Here is a 22,867-nt window from a genome sequence, read left to right as displayed (position 1 = left end):
CATCATTTATGAAAAACAGCATTGAGAACTGGTGAAGTTTAGTTCAAGAAAGAGAAAGTCGTACTGGAGATCTGATAGCAGTTTCCAAATATTTGAAGAATTGTTATATGTAGAAAGAAGTGCAGTTTTGTTTTCCTCTTGCCACAGAGAGATCAGTATTGGTCTTGGTCCCAGTGAATGGGAAGTTTAACAAATAAATGTGGGGTGAATGTTAGAAAACCTTCTGTAAAACAACTAAACCTTGTCCTACCAAATGGATCACCTCCATGTGCTAGGCTTCTTCCTATACTTTGTAATTACTGTTTGTTGTTCCCACAGCACCCTTGTAAGGTAGATACTGTTATCTCCATCTTACAGATAAAAAATTGAAGTGCAGGTGAACTTGCCCAAGTTTGCCTAGTATATAAATGCTGAGCTATGATTTGAACATAGGTCTGCTTGACTCTTAAACACTGCTGATATTCAGCACAGGTCTATATGTTATGTAGATTAGTCTGGCATCAGGTAAGAATTTGGTAAGTTAGTCTAGATTGCTAACCAATTTTTCTAAAACAAAAAATTGATTTTTATTAAATTTGTATAAGTAATTATGAGCAAGTAAAATTAATATGTATGATTATGTTTATTTTCTTTTGTGTGTTATAAATGCCAAATAAAAATTATAACATAGTCTATGTTCAAGAAAATGTTAAGGTATAAAATACACATTTGTAGCATTATAGTATTAAGTTATTTATGTTTATAAATATAAGTTGCAAAAATGAATTCATATCTCAGATTAATTGAATGCATATTAAGAATGTATAGAAAATTTATTCCAGCATCAGTTGGATAACATAAATTATATTACCTCCAAAAAATACATATGCTTAAGAAAACATTGTTTTAATTAGAGAAAAAATTTACAGTGAAGGAGAAATGCATTCAAAACATTTACTGTTTTAAAATTTTATACTTAATAAACTATACTTTTTGTTCTATTTTCTGGGGTCCTAGTATTTCAGAGACTGCTGAAATATGTCTTATGTTTCTAAATATATTGTATAATGTCTTGCTATTGATTGTAAGATAATATTTTTTATAGTTGACTTAGAAATATGACTATTTGTATTTTTGCTGTCATGGTACATAATGTACACTTAGTCGTCTGGTTTTTTAAATTATACTTTTTAATAACAGGTATCTTTTAGATTTTAGGAGATGTAAAGTATTATTGATTTCTTTTAATAAAATATAGCAATTAAAGCTCTCCACAACTCAAACATAAAAGCTGATGAATATTAAGATGATTTTTAAGTGAAATTGATAAGGAATGTTTCACATTCAGAGTAGTATTCTATATATAATTCAGTAATAATAACCTGAATCTATTTATCACTTAAAAGCTTGGGTTTCTTGAGAAGAGCTGCATGAGAGTCCTGAACTGGCTCCGAACTGCCAAGTGTAGATCTAATTACATAGCTTGGAGCTGCGGAAACACAGCTCTCTATTGTGGATTACTTTCCTTGGCTTATTTACATAACTTCATGAATGAAGACTAGTCAGTGAATTATACAGTCTTATATAGCTAGGGCAGCATAAATTAACCCTATTTGAGGTAGTTTATATTTTCATGGTGTATCTAATAAATGTTTAGCTATGTCTTTAAAGAAAAAACATGCACTTTAGTAATTTTATTGGTTGCCAAGAATATCTAATAATAAGTGCTGGTTGTTAAATGCGAATTGATACACTCATGATTAATAGAGGATTTTAACATTTATCATTTTAGCCTTATTTTTAGTAAATGATAGTTTTATTGATATAATCCAAATGTAGTAGTGTCATTTTTTTTACCTTTACCCAAAGTAAGGATGCTTTCTTTATTCCTGTTCAGTAGTACATTACAGGTGGCCCTCCATATCCGTGGGTTCTACATTTGTGGATTAAGCAACTTCACATGGAAAATATTTGAGGAAAAAAAGAATGGTTGCATCTGCACTGGACACGTAGAATTTTTTTCTTGTCATTATCCCTTAAACAATACAGTATAATAACAATTTAAAAAGCATTTATGTTGTATTAGATATTATCAAGACATGATACAAAGTATACAGAAGGATGTGCATAGGTTAAATGCAAATACTGCACCATTTTATGTACGGGTCTTAAGCATTGGTATCCACAGGGGGTCCTGAAACCAGTCTCGCACAGACACCAAGGGAAGACTGTATTTTGGTGAATACATTTGATTAATTTTTAATGTAGGTAGCTTAGATTTAGAAACCAATTTTGACCTCAACGTCCGGAATTTTTTCTTATAAGCTAATCTTCAGAATAGCTTATAAGTCATTTATTTTTTAAATCACAAATTTTACACCTTCCAATAGCACTAAAATATGCATAGACGTATTTCTACAACAGTATGAAAAGACTTAGCAGCAACTTTTATTTATTAAATATCAATGAGAGGTTTGCTGTTAAATTTAAATAAACCTATCCATGAAAATCATTTGGTTGAGTAATTGGAATTTTGCTTCTCCTCATATTTTAATAAAGTTGTGAATGAAAAGTATTAACTCAGCCTACTAAGCTATTGTAATTTATAAACTTTTAAATTCAAATCTCTGCTGAAAAATGAATGGTCTTTGTGAAAGCTGACCATTTTTAACACTGTAATTTCAGCAATATTTATTGAGCATCCACTGATTGGATGATTGCAGGAAGGGTGGTATGTAGACCTCAAAATTAGCAAAATATAAGCTCTGCTTTCAGGCAGCATTCAAGGAAGAGCTATAACTTGATGGAAAGAAAGTAGGCTTTGAAATGTCAAATCTGAGATGAACTCCCTATTCTGCTTCTGAATGACTGGCAAATTATTAAAATGCTCTGAGCTTTAGTTTTCTCTTCTGTAAAATACTAATACAATTACCTATCTCGCTGTGGTTAACAGTAAGATAACATGTGTATTGTACCTAGTAATGGGCCTAGCACATAGTATGACCCAATAAGTGGTGTCTTTTATGATTAGTCCTAACACTAGGGTGAGCTATGTAAGCTTGTGATTACACAAGGTGCAAGTATGAACAAAGTGTGATGATGGGAGTGATTACTTTTCCCTGGCGAGATGGGAGAAGGATCACTAGAACTGGGCTTTGCAGGTTTATAGAATTTACACAAATGCAGTCGGCAGGAGGACTAAGTGAAAAACATGGGTAACGTCCTAGGAATATACAAATGCATGGGGGTTTTAAACAACAGGAAGGGTTCAGAGAGATAACACCCAAAGGGCCAACAATGAAGAACTTTAGAGTGTTATGACCTTTAAAATCAAGTACTTTGTCATCTTTGAGAGGGAGGATCCTAATTAATTTCTGGATTATTGTATTTATTGATTTTTGGTTACTTCCTCTTATAGTTGTTCATGTAATGAATGGTGGCTTCTGTGTTCATGATCTTCCTAGACTCCAATCCTTCACCGTATAATTAGATACAAGCTCCAGAAGTACAGGGACCAGTGTTAGGCGAGCCCATTATATGTCTGCAGTGCCTGTCACGTAATTGTTGGATAATCACAGACTAGCAGAGGAACTAAGTCAAGCACAAAAATAGTTAAAAATAAAAGATAGGCAGTGATAAATACTTAAGTGAGAGGCATCTGAATTATTTGGATGCCCAAAAGGATAAGGCATCACAGCACTTGTATCTGGAAGCAGCCAGGAAGAACTACTTAATCATAGTAGTAATGTTCATCTCTTCCATGTATGTATGAGAGTTTCTTTTTTATTTCTTAAATGAAATTTTATGAAAAATGTATAAACTTTTCAAGTGATTCAGTAGCCACAAAACTATATTTTAAAATGTTTAAGATTTTTTCATAAGATCTATCTCACATATTTATACTAACTCAGTTTACTCAGATATACATATCAATGCTTTTCTGCTCATCTTCATTTTTTAATAAAAGAATCAAGAGCTCATGTTTATAACTCCACCACTTTAAAATTATCAATTACAATTCCAAGATTGTCCTTAGGTTTTTTCCATGGTTTGTGTACTTTTTAAAAATACTTCTTCAAGCCACATTTTTTGACCATGTGATATGTATTCCTTTATTAAAATCAATATTGTTTTAACCATGATGACCTTTCTCTGTTAAGTTTAAAATACTTCTCTAACATAAAAATAATTTTTCAGGTATTTCTTTTAGTAGTATCAGGTTTGTTTTTGTGGTTTTTTTTTTTTTTCTGAGCCTTGAAATGAATGATTTCCTTTACCATTTTTTATGAGGTTATGTTTTACCTTTTCAGGTGGTATTATTTTTGTCCACATGTCCATTTCTATAAAAAGTCTGTATTGATCACCACATGAATTTGCTCTCTTCTCTGTAACTTTGAACATATGGATACTTTCCCCTTGAACTTCTGTTGATTTCTTCTGCTAGGTCATGTCTCTGTTTTCTTCCTAAAACTTTTCCAGGTAAACTAAAATATAAATTCGCCACTTAGACCACAGGTTTCATCATCACCCTTTTAAGTGCGTTGTTAAATATGTGGGTTTTTTTAGGCTTTCTACCATAAAACCCATAGCAGTAAAATAACCATAGCAAATATACTATCTTATTACCACAGTATATTATGAATATATTATTATAGCCTCATTGTTATCAATTATTTCTCCTGTTCAAAATAATTTAGATATTTAATTATAAAAACTATTTAGCCAGGTGTGGTGGTGTGCACCTGTAGTCCCAGCTACTTAGGAGGCTGAGACAGGAGAATCACTTGAACCTGGGAGGCGGAGGTTGCAGTGGGCCGAGATCGCGCCACTGAACTCCAGCCTGGCGACAGAGCGAGACTCCGTCTCAAAAACAAACAAACAAAAAACTATTACAAACTTGCTTCCATTGGTAAGACAAATGATACAAGACATACAAAGAAAAAAATGTTTTTTTTATTCTGTTTCCCCATCCCTCACCAAATCCCATTTTCATTTTGTGAGATAACTAATTTGGAGGGTGTCTATATCTCTGTTTTCAAACATATACATTCACATACATACTCTTTAGAATATAACAGCACACTCAGGATAATATTATGGAAATTTTTCTTCAACTTGATAGTTTTTCACTTAGCAATAGATTATGGACATCTCTGTGTGTGTGTGTGTGTGTGTGTGTGTGTGTGAGAGAGAGAGAGAGAGACAGAGAGACAGAGAGACAGAGAGCGAGCAAGCAGGATCCATCTCTGTTTACATCCACCATTGGGCTTTCAGAGCCACAACAGTGCTAGTGAAGTTAAAAATACTTTTGTATATTTATGACTATTTGCACTTTCTTGTCTGTGAATTTCCCAGAAGCTATAGAGAAAAATGCTGATAGATTTAAGTACAGAAAAAAAATGAGCTATGTCTGTGTTGAATGAGATATCAAAAGTAAAATCAAAAGATAAAGCACAGACTAGGACACAATATTCACAAAACAGAAAAAGGCAAAGTGTACTATCTTTCATATACAAAGAGGACCAACAAATTGATAAGAGTAAAGCCCCAAAATTAAACAGATTATATTCAGAATAGGGACATAGTTCAATAGTCTTACATACTTTGACTTAACTATTCTACTTCTATGAATGTATCCAAGAGATACATTCACAAACTTGTGAAATGACTTGTGTACAGAGTTATTTATTACATTGCTTTTAATAACAAAGGATTGGAAACAACATAAATGCATCAAACACACGCTAGTTATAAATAAGTTTTGGTGTTTCTATGTAATGGAATACTATGCAACTGTAAAATATAAATGAGAAAACTATACTGATGTGAGATCTTCAAGATAATATGGTTCAGTGAAAAAGGAAAGAATACTGTGTATAATCTACTACTATATAGTGAAAAGGGATTAAAATTATGTATTTGTAGTTGTTTAAATATGTGCATAAACTCTCAAAGGACACACAAGAAACATACTGGCTACTGGGTTAGAGGGAAGGGTGGTAGAGACACTGTGTACATGTTTATACTTTCTAATTCTAATTTTGAACTATGTAAATATATTACCCTATCAAAAAATTAATACAGTGTATTAAATTTTATCAGAAGCAAAATTATACTCTAATAAACAACTGCTAACATTAATTGATCACTTACTATGTACCACGCACTATTGTAAATGCTTTGTTTATATTGTCTCATTTCTCATAATAACCCCATGTTTTTAGTATACATGAAAGACAAAAATTATTTTTAAAAAGCAGAAATTGCCATTATTAACTGTGATGGGCTTGTGTGTTTGGGCTCAATGTCTTATATTTACTTAAGACACATTGAATATTTGCTGTATGCCAGGCTTCTTGCTCACTATTGAGAAGTCAGATAACTAAATATAGAAAGTTATTTGATAGAGGAAGTACTAGAAGAGTAAGAATATGGTCAGATGACTTGAGTGTCTTCAGCTGGCTAGCACTGTGATCTAAAACAAACTCTCTGTAGTGACTTGTAGTGTCTAACTATGGATGATTCTTGGATCTACAGCATGCACAATGAAACCTTTTAAAATTGTATCTACCTGATAATACAAATGTGGTAATGTAATCACAGCAGCAGAAACTATTCTGTGCCTACATGCTGTCATGGGATATAAATAAATATATCTGAAATATATCTGTAGTGGCATTCCCATTCAGACCATATAACACTGTTTTCCCACTTCTTCAGAAGATGGTATTTGCCAGAACTATTGTAAATGCACAGAGGAAAAGCTAATATATATTTTTTAACTTATAATGAATGCCTTAATACAGGATTCTTCTATTTTTAACTTGCATCAGAATAACCTGGAGAGCTTGTTAAAACAGATGGCTGGGCCCCACCCTCACAGTTTCTGACTCAAGGTCACTGCTGCTGCTGCTGGTGCTGCTGGTGCTGCTGATCAGGGAACCACACACTTTTAAATCAATATTTATGTAGGTCTTTAGGGGTTAATTCTCTTGAAGAGCCTGGGTTAAGAAAGTTGAGAAGAACTGAGAGCAAAACAGATAAGTGACTGTGATGGTTAGAATGGAAACATTAACTGCCAGGACATGACCCTCCCTACCCCAAGCCTCAGCTTTTTGCAAGAGCCAATGCCATATGTGCCACATAATGTAAAACATCATTTCTCAGCAACGTTTTTCTGTGGGACATCTATCTGCCATATTGTTGTGCCTTTTTCAGATATATCCATTGTTTCACTTCTTAGCAGTATTCCTAGTAAAAAGGGTTTGATTCGGCCGGGCGCGTTGGCTCACGCCTGTAATCCCAGCACTTTGGGAGGCCGAGGCAGGCGGATCACGAGGTCAGGAGATTGAGACCATCCTGGCTAGCACGGTGAAACCCTGTCTCTACTAAAAATGGAAAAAAATTAGCCGGGCATGGTGGCGGGCGCCTGTGGTCCCAGTTACTTGGGAGGCTGAAGCAGGAGAATGGCATCAACCCGGGAGGCGGAGCTTGCAGTGAGCCGAGATCTCGCCACTGCACTCCAGCCTGGGCGACAGAGCGAGACTCCGTCTCAAAAAAAAAAAGAAAAGAAAAGAGGGTTTGTTTCAAGATTTCACATTAAATATTACTACTGATTTTTTTATTCCTAGTTCATCTTTCACAACCTCCTTACAAAGGTTGCTAAAGGAGAAGTGTTTTAAATTGTTTTGTGTAGTGTTAAATACACATACACACATGCACATATGCATGTAAATGAGTAAAAAATAGGTGCATGGTGGTCAGTGTATAACAATTGCATACTGGTCCGTTTAATCTTTTAGGCAAGATTAATTTTGTTTATGTTTATTCCCCTAATAATGGTGCTAATACTTACCAGCTGTGACACAGGTTCTCAAAGTTCCTAGACAAGAATATTAGCATCTTTGAACTCCTTAGAAATGCAGTTTCGTGGGTTGCCCCAGACCTATATAGTCAGGAAGGGGATTGGGAGAAAGAGCAACAATCTGTGTTTTTAACAAGCCTGCCAGGTGATTTTGAAGCTTTCTAAAATTTTAGAACCACCATTTTACTAAACATAGTGTTTTCCCTTACATTAATCCTTTGATTCTTATAGTAATCCTGTGATAGATTGTAACTCTTTATGTGTGTTCTGGGGGAAATAAGAATTGAAGAGGTTAAATAATTTATTCTAACTCACACTGATATTTAGCAGTACTCCAAAGAAGAATTTTCAAATCTTTTTCAAATAATATGTCCATCTTTCCTTTGAATACATCCTAAAACAGTATGTGTTACTTAAGCATTCCAGTTTTTTGAATCATTATTTTCTGAGCTTTTACTCCTTTATTAATTTTAATCAGTATCTCAAGTGAAGAACACTTTCTTTGACAGGTCAACTAACAGGACCAGAACTCAAATTTACTTACTTTTTTTCCCCAAGTACAGGCATGCTTCCATCATATATTTTAAAAATAAATGGCTTTTGCAGTTTATGACCACATTCTGCCTACTTTTGTTTCTATGTGAACTTTTCCATAATAAAAATAAAACTATAGGAAAAATGCCTTTTGAAACTAAAAATAAATATATAAAATACTTTTAAATGCATAACCTAAAAACTCAAATAAAAGTATTAACAGTTTCATAAAACAATCTAAATTTGCCATCATTATTGACTTAATCTTACTATTCTGTTCTTATTTTAATGACACACACCAATTTAACTGCTACTCAGTTACCAAAAAGTGTTTCTAATATTAATTTGGAGTTATTTCTGTCAAATGAAACAATGCTGTCCTATTACTTGTAATTTTCATATGAGTCTATTTAATTAACCAAATTAGAAAACCAAAAAATCAGATGTGTTTATAGAGACCCAAAACCTTGTAATGACTTCAGTTGGAGCTTCAACACATGAAATTTTTAATTTAAAAAAAAAATTATTTTACTTAACACTGACATGATGGATCCTTTAATAAAAAGAAATTGTTACTTTAAGTTGTAACTAATATTTCTCTTGGCTGCAGTAGAAAATAATTTGCAAAATGAAAAGTTGACAAGTAAGACTGAAATAATTAATGAAGATTTAGGTCGTATTTTATTTTCCCTTATGTTCTCCATATCTGCTAATTCAACAAGATTTACATAATGTGGCATTTGAATTATGGAGAATGGAAATCTGGTAGCATTATAAAACTCTGGCCCATCTGGGAAATAATGTTGGTGCTATATTGGTTATATAAAATACCTTAAAATTTCCTGATATTTCATATGTATAGGTAAATAAAGATATTATTAGGGGGATTCTTAAAACATCTTTGTAATCGTGGTTTTACTTTACCTTTTAATCCTCTTTCAGCTTTGGAGGGGAAAATTAAGTTGGTAGTAATTATTAACCAATTTCACACAGTAGTGCTGTGGTCATTTCAGTTGTTGTTAATAATTCAATTTCTAGATCACTCTGTTAGATTTCCTTACTCAGCTGGCTTTAAAGGAGGACCCAGAAATCTATTTTAATAAGCAGCAGCAGTGATTTGGATATAGTAGTCCCTAGGTCTCACTGTGAGAAACTTTAGAAGAGAATGTACTCCTTCAAGCTAACACACTAAAAATAACAAAATTAAATATTCCAAATACTACTGTAGCCTCCTTTATGCAACTTTAACCTTGGAATGATAGGAATGATTATCAGAGAATTTTCTCCCCATAACAGTATCGTATGCATTTAGATCTTTGCAACGTAGTTATCATAGTACCCCTGGTGCTGTACTAAGCACTTGGTACAGTATTTGGCACATAGTAGGAACTGCATAAGTATCTTGGGATGGATGAATGAAGAAAACCAAGTAGCTCCATGTTTAGGGCTCCCACGTTATCCACATGTTATCTTCTCTTTGGTTCAGCTGCCTAAGTTATGTGTACAATGTTATCTTTCTCCTTAAATTATACAGGTTTTTCGTAGAAGGGACCACATCTTCTCTATTTTCATCTCTATTTTTAACTCTTTTTTACACATACATGCCTACTAAATATTTTTCAAGTAAAAAATATTTTGTGATTATTTAATTCAACATACTAGATTCTCATCTCCATGAGGACAGGGGCTTTGTCTCTCATTTTCATGGTAGTTTTATTAGAACTTACTAGCTAATGCATGTTCAGAAGCATATGAATGAATGAATGACGAATGAATTAACAAAATAAGAAATAACTTCATTTTAATTTCAGTTTTCTTAAAATTTAATTTGGGGGTTAATGAGGTTTTCTGGGTGGTAAAATTTATTTTTATAGAAGAGAAAAAAAAATCTGCCTTGCTCTTTAAGAAGAAACTTACAGTGGAAATGTCCCTACCATTTGTAAGAGATAGAATGATAGAATTTGACAAATTCTGAAACTGATGAATCTTCAGCAGGACAGAATTTTCTATCTTAGCATTAAATAGTGTATATCAGTCATTATGAAAATATCACAATTTGAACCTATGTGGCAGTTCATAACATCCTATGAAGTAAAGATGTTTACCCATGAAAGCCTAGAGAGCCTATCAAAAATCAAGAGATTTGTTTTCCTTAGTTGAAAAATAAGGAAAACAGAATGTCCCAGTACCTGCAAAACTTTCTGAAATAAATTCTATTAGTGTAGTCTTTTTAAAATATTCTTTTTCTTTCTTTCTTTTTTCTTTTTTTTTTTTTTTTTTTTTTGAGACAGTCTCGCTCTGTTGCCAGGCTAGAGTGCAGTGGCGTCATCCCGGCTCACTGCAACCTCCGTCTCCCGGGTTCAAGTGATTCTCCTGCCTCAGCCTCCTGAGTAGCTGAGATTACAGGCACGCACCACCATGCCCAGCTAATTTTTGTATTTTTAGTAGAGATGGGGTTTTACCATATTGGCCACGACGGTCTCAATCTCTTGACCTTGTGATCCACCCGCCTTGGCCTCCCAAAGTGCTGGGATTACAGGTGTGAGCTGCCATGCCCAGCCTTAAAATAGTCTTATTATCATATTTCTTTTCAAAACATATTAGTATCAGTAAATAAGTTGAAGCTCTGATAAAGTATGAAATCTCAAGGTTTATGCCTTTGGTAACTGTAATTAGCTGATTAAATTTCTCCTGATGACTTGCAGTGCTTTTTGTTTTTCTGTAAACATTTTGGGTTTTTTTTGTTTTGTTTCATTTTGAGGAACTTCTTATCTTCTCCAAATTATCTGTTCTCCTTTACTTTGAATGTACCTAAAATAATATTAGTTATTTAAGAATTCTAGTTTCTTGAATGATTGTTATCTGAGATTTTACTGTGAATTTTAATAAGCATCTTATATGTGGAACACTTACCTTGACAAGTTTGTAGACATAAGGTTATTATGGTTTAAATATAGAGATACCTCTATGGAGGTATAGATACCTTTGTGTCACCCTATCTCCTTTCTGGTCAAATCCCAAACCTCTTTGCTTTTCATTTTTGTTAGCCCTCAAAATGATCTTTTCTTTTACTTAGGTCAGCTCACATGAACCTATCAATTCCCTGACTAGATACAGTCTTTGAATATCCTCATAAATGTGTAGCCTGCAAAAAACATGAAAGTTTTAGCTTCCAGAAAAATGTAATTAACAGAGGAGTATAGGGGAGATATTGAGAAGAGGGTCAAAGATTAGAACCTCCGAGTTGCTTGAGGCCTAAGCAGAATACTTTAGTGATTCCAGAGATTTAGATATGTGAGTTTAGTTGAAAGCAGGGGCTAGGGAAACGTTTCTTTAAGTCATTTACTGCACCCACACTTAATATCTTCAGATTGTATATTCCAGATTGTTAACAGTGTTAAAGTTGTGTAAAGTTGCTTTTATTCACACCAGATAAAATTGAAAAAGAGCAGTAGTCTATATGAAAAAAATAATTTTTATCATACTAATGGCTCTTTGGGAATGCTGGGGTTGAGCTGATTGTGATGGAAGGTAGAGGCCAAAGAAGAAACTTACAGAGGAAAGAAGGCAGGTACTGACAAGCAGCAAAGGCAAGCTGCTAAACACTCCCTAATTCTCTTCAGTTGTATTCACACCATGCCTGGTGACTATCCCTGAAGATGCATTTTTTTCCCCATTTCTCCTTGACACAGCATTCAGACACATACCTTCCCTGTAATTCAGATATCCTCAGTCACTTCATGAATAATTCCACAGGAAGGTTTGCCACACAGAGAATTCCAGGTACTTCTATAGAAGCATTTTTATCTCCAGCAGTCCCCTAACCTTTGTATTTTAAGTGATTGTTCTTAGACATGATTTTGTCCAAGGAAGAGTTTTCTTTATTGTTTTCAATTTCTTGAAACATCTTTATGAAATTGGAAATTTCACTGAATGTAGTAATCTTCCAGTGAGAAAACTGTCAAATATTTTTTATGCTGTCTCTATAATAAGTGACTATGATAATAAATTATGTATTCAAAAGAGAAACATACAAATTAAACTCCAAATTTTATAGACTCCACAAATGTCTATCAACTGGTAAGCTGAATTTTATTTAACTTGCCTTTTTCCTTTATACACTTTGTTCTAAAATAAGGAGATGTTGGAGAATTCATAAATTTGTGATTTTGTTTTGAGAAATTAATAGTTGTTTATATGGAATGATATCCAGGCTACTATTAAGCTATAATTTAATTAATTGGAATAGTAAATAAACAGCTTTCCTTCTTTTCAGGTGATGGTGTTTGTACATGCTCGAAATGCCACTGTAAGAACAGCTATGTCTCTAATAGAAAGAGCAAAAAATTGTGGCCATATTCCCTTCTTTTCTCCTACCCAAGGACATGACTATGTACTTGCAGAAAAACAGGTAAGGAACAAATAGGACAAGAACTAAAGCAGGTAACATGCCACATATTCCAGGTATTTTATATGTGAAAGATCCACAGTCTCAAATTCCAAGAAGTTAATTTTACAGATTTATGATGTTACAATCTTGACTTTTTTCTTGACTTAATGATCTTTTATTAAAAGGTTTCACTGTATGACATAACACTTATCATTCCTTTCTATATGGTTATAATTGAAGTGTTTAGTCCTGCTCTTTAAAATATAGTTAAAATATAAAATGCAGTTAAATTTCATATCCTATGTTAACATCTAGTGGGTTTATTATTGTACTTCTAAAGAATTAATACTTTTTGAAAATTTCTCAGTTTTGATTTCTAAGGTTAATATTGATAGACATAACCTAAATAAGTAAGGCTTTTTTTTTTTTTTAAGCAATGTAAAGGAATTCTGAGCCAAAAAGTTTGTAAACAGCTGCCTTGTTATTCAGTGTACATATGCTCAAAGGACAAAAAGGTCTTGGGATCACCTGCATCCTTGTTAAAAAGGGAGACCTTTAGGCCCCAACCCAGACTCACCAAACCAGAATCTACATTTTAACTAGATCCTCAGGGGATTTTGTACACATTACAGTTTAACAAGCACTCCTCCCGGTAATTTGAGTATTGGTAGTATCTTAAGATTTATATCAGATTTTATTTTATTTAACTATATCAGGTAATTATTTAGATCAAGACATCTTCAGGCCAAAGGTGTCTACCTGTTTTATAATTAAAGTTTTATCAGAACATAAACATACCAATTTATTTATTGTCTGACTTTTTTTGCACTACCGGAGAAGAATAGAGTTGTTGTGATAGCTACTATAAATTACTTTCTGTTTCTTTGCAGAAAAAGTATGCTGACTCCTGCTTTAAAGCTGTGAAAATAAATTATGAAATAAAAAAAAATCTGTTGGCATAAAATGATAACTTTAAATTTTTCTTATGTATATAAAATGTAAGATTTAACTGATCGGTCACCGAACAGCTGCTAGCTGCCAGACATTGTGCTATGCCCTTTTATATTTATTATCCAAGTAAAATATATTTAATTGCAACTGTACTATAAATTTCACCATTTTATATTGATATTTTAAATTCTATGTTAAGCTGATATCAGTTGTTTTGAACATCAGACTCTCTTTCAATTTAGAAATGGAAAATTTATTTATTTTCTATATTTTTTTACTTTTGTTACATAACATTTATTGTACAGATTATACAGCTTTGTGTCCTTCCAATTATTTATTAATCATGAATTTATGAGAGTCTTTGAAAAGTCAAGTTGGTATTCATAAGTCTTGTTTCATTTCTTTGGAAATATGAAACAACTTTATGCTGTTTAAAAACCAAACCTTGAGAGCCACCTTGTGGATTTCTGGTTTCTTTATCCATCTCAATTCGGAGAACTATTGCTAATTTAAATAATACAGGTTTATTATTTAATTGTAGTTATTGTAATGCTTAACATTTATTAAGTGGTCGCTAGTGTCAGGCATTGTTTTTATTACTGTATATAACTCATTCAATCCTTATAACCTATGATATTGCTGGTATTATCCCTTGATATGGTGTATGTGTAAATCAAATATAGTATGAAATACTCTAGAGCATATTACAGTAATTTATATGGAGACATTTTCAAATGATGTTTATTTAAGGCAGTGTTACCAAGCACAAATTCACAGATCACTGTGCTGGAAGAAAAATAACAGAGAAATGGAAAGTTTTGATACAATTGGGTAGATTTGAAAATCCCTAGTCATTTTTATCATAGCTTTTTTATATTTTTATTATACTTGATTTTTATCCTGATCCAACTATTATTGGACTTTTTTTTTCCAAGAAGAATGAATTACACACACATTTATTAAGAACATTATCCTATTCACCATTATATTCCCAGACTTTCATAGAGTATTTGTCTGATAGTAGGTATCCCAGAATTACTTTTTTTCTTAGCTTTTATTCCTCCAAGACTGACATTACAATAGATGTTTCACTTTAATTTTCTCATCTGACCTGCACCATTGTGCTGTCCTTTAAGATTCTTATTCCCATTTTACAGATAAGGAAACGAAAACTGAGAAAGTAAATAATTTTCACAGAGAATCTTATATTAAATAGTGAAGCCATGAATTGAGACAGTCTGACTCCAAAGTCCACTATTTTCACTATACTGTGTCCTGTTTGTTCAAAGCAAACAGATCACATCCAATCTGGGACTTTCTGAAGACCTTAGGGGATGGAGTCTTTTTTTTTTTTTAAATAAAATAGAAGAACATTTCCATTTCTTCAACCTAACTATATCCCTCACTTCTCCTAAAGAGAGATTTTAGAGTGAAACCCTCCACAGTGCATATTGTACCAAAAGATAAGGTCATCTTTCTCAATATTTTCTCAAAGCTCTAGAATTTAAGAGTATTTGTCTAGTGCTAGTGGTACCTTCCTTCATATTTCTTGAAGTGCCTTTGAACTTAAATGGTGTTAACAGTCTAGCAATTTCAAGGGAGCTATTATCATCATGGTGGGAGACATTTCCCATGTTTTTGAAAAATGGGAAATTAAGAACCCAAAACATTAAAATTTAATTAGAAGGTAAATTTAATTAAAATTTAAATAGAAAACCAGCATACACAGAAATTTAGCCTCATGCCTCCTGTTATATGACTTAATACCTACCATGCCACAGTGATGCTTTACCCCAAGTGTTTAATGTAATCACCTCAATTCCTGACTTACTAAGATATTTAAAAGCACTTCTTTACAGTTTCATTTAATACAATATATTTTTTATTTGTATAAATAACAAAACTCCATTAAGAAAATCCTCCTTTTCTGTGTATGTGTTTGTGTGTACGCACATGTGCATGTAATAAGGCTGTTTCTATGCCTTAGCTGCAACTGAAATGATTCTTTTCTCTCTGTAAGTAGTAGTTACACCTCAGGACTTCTTATATAGTTTTCACCTTTAATATCAAAGTCACCCCCAGGGGAAAAACTACCTATATTTCCAGATTTGTCCACTGAAACAAGAATGTGGGGAAAGGAAAGGAAAGTCTCCCAAGAGTAGTTTAACCTTCAGAAAAGGAGCTTGGGGATCTCCCTGGACACAGGAATATCTCAGGACATACAAATGATGCCCAAACCAACAGAACACATTCACAAAAAGGTCTGGTTGTGATTTTACCTCTAGAAGGTTTATGGCCTTGAACATCTAAGCATTTCTGAAATGTACTTTCTCTTCTATCAAATGGAATAATAATGGAGTAAATAATACCTAGTCTAGTTATTTACTATGAGAAACAGAATGATGTATGAAATTATTTTGGAAACTGAACAATGATAAGACTTTACCTATCATAGAAATTTATTTTTAGAAAATATATATATACTAATAACTAAATTTCAAAATGGCAAAAGCATAATAGTGACCACTTACTACTTTTATACTCTCCCCCACAAAGATTGTGTCTTAAGAAACCACTGTTTTCTATAAAATAGAACATACCTCAAGGAATAGCAGCAGTGTATGTTTATAAGAGTAAGTATATAATTAAAGATGCATATGTTTTCGTTATTAAGCCATTGTTTTCCATTGTGATTTTAATTTTAAGTTAAATGAATCCTTCAGTTAGAATTTTCAGATTCTGTTTTACTTGAGATCTCAGTCAAATCAATTTTTTCCGTTAGGGATAAATTTTTAACAGGCTTTAACTGTTCTCATACTGGATTGAGTATTCCCACCCATCCCTTTACCGTATATTTCTGATTTATGGCCCTGATGTGAGTTCAATATTTTTACATATATCAGTGATGTTAAGAGTTTGTCTTTTAGGTAGAATTTCTGTCACGTAATAAGCCTTGTGTCTGTAGTCATTGATAATATCTGTTGAACAGTTACAGCAATAGGAAGAATCCAATAGTAATATGTCCCCTCAAGCTGCTTTAAAGTATAATTTTCTGACTTTTTATTATGTAGATCTATCAATCATTTCCTTGTTTTTATAAGTTCAGCTTTAGCCTTTGCCTAAATCAGTGGCAACTGGAATCAAAGCCAATTTGATTTAGTTATCGATGCTTACTATTACAGCTTGTTTTATTTTTGCTTGAGCAGCTTCGGTGTCAATATGGCCAAGTAAAATAAGAATCATCTCTTCCTAGAATAGATGGTATGTGTTAACTAAAGAGAGCATAATAGACTATTAGTAGCAGAAATGGTTAATAGCCCTCTTTCTCTTACTTTTTTTTTACTTTAAATATATACAAAATGTCATCTTCACAGAGTTTATTCTTTCCCTGCCATATCTTATCAACCTCTTTTCCTCTTGGAGGCTAATATAATAATTTTTTTGTCAGTTACCACCACATAGGATGTCAAAAGTTTATTAGTATTATTTAAATAAAATGAAACAAAATTGTAAAAAAAAAATACAACTGTTTGCTTAATTGCATTTTTGGAAGCATGACTTTTCCATTTTCAAAGGGACGTAACCTCATATAAAATATAAACTTTTGATCTAAGCAAACCTGTGTTTTAATGTTGATTCACACACTCTGCCTTTTTAACATCCTCAAGCCACATTTCATCACGTACAAAGTGGCAATGGTACCTATATTTTAAGATTTTTGTGGCCTGGTGCGGTGGCTCATACCTGTAATCCCAGTACTTTGGGAGGCTGAGGTGGGCAGGTCACCTGAGGTCAGGAGTTTGAGATCAGCTTGGCAACATGGCGAAACCCTGTCTCTACTAAAAATACAAAAAAAGCCACTCATGGTGGCACGCATCTGTAGTCCCAACTACTTGGGAAGGCTGAGGCAGGAGAATCGCCTGAACCTTGGAGGCAGAGGTTGCAGTGAGCCAAGATCACGCCACTGCGACTCCAACCTGGGTGACAGAGGGAGACTCTGTCTCAAAAAAAAAAAAAAAGAAAAATTCTGTAATAAATAAGGTAACATATACCTTGCCTAACACATGGTGGAAATTCTGTAAATGTTTACCCATACGCTTTGAAGAGGAAGAAGACAACAGTTTTAAACAATAATAGATATGACAAAAATTAAATTTAATGCTTTGGAACAATAAAAAATAATGTTGAATTGTAAAAAGCAATAAGGTTGGTAGAAATATTAGGAACAGCAACAACAGACTAGTTAATATCTACGTCTTTACATGTACACTTGTTAAATTTAATAACTTAAAACATGAAGTTTCTAGGGAGAAAATAAGCAAAAAGAAGAAATAAAGTGGGTAAACAAACTTTTGATGAAAAACAATTCTTTAAAAATTATGTAACATATATTCATCAATATATTATCAAAATCTAAACATAATAGTACCCAATTCTGAAGGTGATTTGAGGAGATTTTTTGTGGTATTGATCAATACTTTAAAAAAAATTTTGGTAATAGATTTTAAAAGCCAAGCCAAGGCTCTTATTCCAGACCTTTTAACTTTGAAATTCTAAACCTGGGAATTTTTCAAAGGAAAGATTAAAAGAAAAAGTTAATATACACTGAGATTAAACAGTTCAGATGAAATGTAAAAGAGAAGCAGATTAATTCAAGCCAGTAATTTTAGATTTCAATAGGCAGCAACAGGGAAACGACATTCCAAGGAGAGAAGAAAGAGAACACGGGCAAAGGGAAACTCTGGGTTTATTTGGAGAATAAGAATGTTCTCTATTCACCAGAATGTAAGGTGCATGGAGGGCTAGACATGGTCAGACAATGGAAGACTTCAAATTCTATGCCTAGACTTTTAGACTTTATAAGCAGTGAGAAGCTATTGAAGATTGTTGAAGAGTCAAATTGTGTGACCAAAATTCACGTACTGAAAAGTAGGATTCAGTTTCTTCCAAGCAAGGGACATTTTTATGGCAACTGTGTTCATTTCAATGTGGTCTAATATATGGTCTAACATTATTCACTTTGAATAAGTGAGACTCTTTTTAAAGAACATAGTAAATAGCATTGAAATTTTATCCTTGTTTCTTATTACTTTTAAGGAAATTTTGATTGTAGCAATTTTCATTTCTGTGCTCTAAGATGCATTTTAGAAGCATAGAATAAATTTCTTACAATAAATTAATACATCTTGTTAAGGAATCATGCTGTTTTGAAAAAGTATGTTAATTAGAATGTTGTTTTTCACTCATTTGAGAATACTTGAGTAGCGGAAGCACTCTAAAGACATCAGATTAATAAATAATGTTATAAATTCCTAGGGATAGAGAGATGTGTAATGATAAAATTTAAAATCAAAAACATTTCATATTTTGATTTCATTTTTTTAATTTTTCTCTTTACAGATGGCCAAATGAATTAAAATAATGCAATTTTAGATAAGATTTATCTTTTTCTAATTAGGGTCCTCTCTCTGGAATGCCAACTTATTTCTATTAATAATCAGGACAGCCTATATGGGAACCAGGATCATCTTTCAAGGAATATGACATGAAACAGAGCAAATGGCACTTTCTTTCTCGCAAGTTAAAATGCATAATTAACACAGAATAACATATAGAAATTAGTTATTGGGATTAGGCTGGTCTGGGTGTTGTGACTTGTTTATATACACATGAGCCTTAAACTGTTTTTCGTCATGGTCACTCAGCAAATATTTACTCAGTGTAAGCTGGTTACCAGTCACTTTAATAGATCAATGGGTATCAATATAAATAAAGTGCTGTCAACCTGTTTATATTGGATTGAAGTAGACACATGTATCACTTATGATTTAGTAAAAGGAAACAGAACCCATTCTAGGTACATTTTAAATAGAAAAGAATTTGTATAAGAAATTAGGTACTTACTGGAAATTTGGTAAAATCAGAGGTGTAGAAGTTCAGGGCTACTACTACAACTCTTGAATTTAACCAGTTACATGATGGTGATTAGCAGTTAAAAAGCCACAGCTATTACTACAGATGCCTTCCAACATTCATGAACACACTAGAAAACCAAATTTTGAATGTACAGTTCATCCGTTAAAACTTTCAACCATTCTGTCTCCAAAATCTTGCTTGCCAGAAAAATACAGCAGTAGATAGTTATCTCTTCATTTCCGTCATTCAGATCTTGCCTGAATGCTTTTAATTAGCACAATGGGCTTTATCATCTAGTACCCTTACTACATGAGATCTGGGAAATTATATTCCGGTCCAGGCAATACAGTAAAGCTCCTAGAAGGAAGTAAGAGCAGATATTATATGTAGACTAATATTTGCTTTGAGTGGAAGTGGAAATACTTTTAGGGAGGAAAAAGTAGTCATCCCTTTACGCTTATGGAGCTTATATTCTGGAAGGACAGAAAGATTAAACAACTAATTAAATACTTGATTTTAATTACATTTGAAATAAATAATAAAGAGGGATAAAGTCCTAAGAAAAAATTGAGTTGGAGAATCTGATCTAGACCCATGGTGTTAGAGGATGGTGTTGACCAACAAAGTGACGTTTAAGCCCATCTGAAGGCTACCAGTTGACAAAGCAAAAGAGGACAGACAAGTATTCAAAGAAAAGGCTGGGGGGGGGGGGGCGGAGCAAGATGGCCGAATAGGAGCAGCTCCAGTCTTCAACTCCCAGCGCCAGCGACACAGAAGACCGGTGATTTCGGCATTTTCAACTGAGGTACTGGGTTCATCTCACTGGGGAGTGCCGGACGATCGGTACTGATCAGCTGCTGCAGCCCGACCAGCGAGAGCTGAGGCAGGGCTAGGCATTGCCTCACCTGGGAAGCCCAAGGGGGAAGGGAATCCCTTTTCCTAGCCAGGGGAACTGAGAGACACAACACCTGGAGAATCGGGTAACTCCCACCCCAATACTGCGCTTTGAGCAAACAGGCACACCAGGAGATCATATCCCACACCTGGCCGGGAGGGTCCCACACCCACGGAGCCTCCCTCATTGCTATCACAGCAGTCTGTGATCTACCAGCAAGGCAGCAGCCAGGCTGGGGGAGGGGCGCCCGCCATTGCTGAGGCTTAAGTAGGTAAACAAAGCTGCTGGGAAGCTCGAACTGGGTGGAGCTCACAGCAGCTCAAGGAAACCTGCCTGTCTCTGTAGACTCCACCTCTGGGGGCAGGGCACAGTAAACAATAACAAAGCAGCAGACACCTCTGCAGACACAAACGACTCTGTCTGACAGCTTTGAAGAGAGCAGTGGATCTCCCAACACGGAGGTTGAGATCTGAGAAGGGACAGACTCCCTGCTCAAGCGGGACCCTGACCCCTGAGTAGCCTAACTGGGAGACATCCCCCACTAGGGGCAGTCTGACACCCCACACCTCACAGGGGGGAGTACACCCCTGAGAGGAAGCTTCCAAAGCAAGAATCAGACAGGTACACTCGCTGTTCAGAAATATTCTATCTTCTGCAGCCTCTGCTGCTGATACCCAGGCAAACAGGGTCTGGAGTGGACCTCAAGCAATCTCCAACAGACCTACAGCTGAGGGTCCTGACTGTTAGAAGGAAAACTATCAAACAGGAAGGACACCTACACCAAAACCCCATCAGTACGTCACCATCATCAAAGACCAGAGGCAGATAAAACCACAAAGATGGGGAAAAAGCAGGGCAGAAAAGCTGGAAATTCAAAAAACAAGAGCGCATCTCCCCCGGCAAAGGAGCGCAGCTCATCGCCAGCAACGGATCAAAGCTGGACGGAGAATGACTTTGACGAGATGAGAGAAGAAGGCTTCAGTCCATCAAACTTCTCAGAGCTAAAGGAGGAATTACGTACCCAGCGCAAAGAAACTAAAAATCTTGAAAAAAAAGTGGAAGAATTGATGGCTAGAGTAATTAATGCAGAGAAGGTCCTAAACGAAATGAAAGAGATGAAAACCATGACACGAGAAATACGTGACAAATGCACAAGCTTCAGTAACCGACTCAATCAACTGGAAGAGAGAGTATCAGCGATTGAGGATCAAATGAACGAAATGAAGCGAGAAGAGAAACCAAAAGAAAAAAGAAGAAAAAGAAATGAACAAAGCCTGCAAGAAGTATGGGATTATGTAAAAAGACCAAATCTACGTCTGATTGGGGTGGCTGAAAGTGAGGGGGAAAATGGAACCAAGTTGGAAAACACTCTTCAGGATATCATCCAGGAGAACTTCCCCAACCTAGTAGGGCAGGCCAACATTCAAATCCAGGAAATACAGAGAACGCCACAAAGATACTCCTCGAGAAGAGCAACTCCAAGACACATAATTGCCAGATTCACCAAAGTTGAAATGAAGGAAAAAATCTTAAGGGCAGCCAGAGAGAAAGGTCGGGTTACCCACAAAGGGAAGCCCATCAGACTCACAGCAGATCTCTCGGCAGAAACTCTCCAAGCCAGAAGAGAGTGGGGGCCAATATTCAACATTCTTAAAGAAAAGAATTTTAAACCCAGAATTTCATATCCAGCCAAACTAAGTTTCATAAGTGAAGGAGAAATAAAATCCTTTACAGATAAGCAAATGCTTAGAGATTTTGTCACCACTAGGCCTGCCTTACAAGAGACCCTGAAGGAAGCACTCAACATGGAAAGGAACAACCGGTACCAGCCATCTCAAAAACATGCCAAAATGTAAAGACCATCGAGGCTAGGAAGAAACTGCATCAACTAATGAGCAAAATAACCAGTTAATATCATAATGGCAGGATCAAGTTCACACATAACAATCTTAACCTTAAATGTAAATGGACTAAATGCTCCAATTAAGAGACACAGACTGGCAAACTGGATAAAGAGTCAAGACCCATCAGTCTGCTGTATTCAGGAGACCCATCTCACATGCAGAGACATACATAGGCTCAAAATAAAGGGATGGAGGAAGATTTACCAAGCAAATGGAGAACAAAAAAAAGCGGGGGTTGCAATACTAGTCTCTGATAAAACAGACTTTAAACCATCAAAGATCAAAAGAGACAAAGAAGGCCATTACATAATGGTAAAGGGATCAATTCAACAGGAAGAGCTAACTATCCTAAATATATATGCACCCAATACAGGAGCACCCAGATTCATAAAGCAAGTCCTTAGAGACTTACAAAGAGACTTAGACTCCCATAC

The 22,867-nt window shown here is 34.5% G+C and overlaps 1 protein-coding gene across 1 annotated transcript in view; it reads left to right on the top strand.

The window, feature by feature from the left end:
- The window catches only part of ASCC3 (activating signal cointegrator 1 complex subunit 3), a 392,325-nt gene that overhangs the window by 192,631 nt on the left and 176,827 nt on the right, over positions 1 to 22,867 (top strand). Inside the window, exon 14 of the mRNA XM_025383070.1 lies at positions 12,654 to 12,788. Coding sequence (XP_025238855.1) covers positions 12,654 to 12,788 — 135 coding nt within the window. The remainder of the gene's footprint in view (positions 1 to 12,653; positions 12,789 to 22,867) is intronic.

Source organism: Theropithecus gelada, chromosome 4 (genome assembly GCF_003255815.1).
Source record: "Theropithecus gelada isolate Dixy chromosome 4, Tgel_1.0, whole genome shotgun sequence".
Lineage (NCBI taxonomy): Eukaryota > Metazoa > Chordata > Mammalia > Primates > Cercopithecidae > Theropithecus > Theropithecus gelada.
The sequence above is the reverse complement of the archived record's forward strand: the minus strand, read 5'-3'. Positions and strand labels throughout refer to the sequence as shown.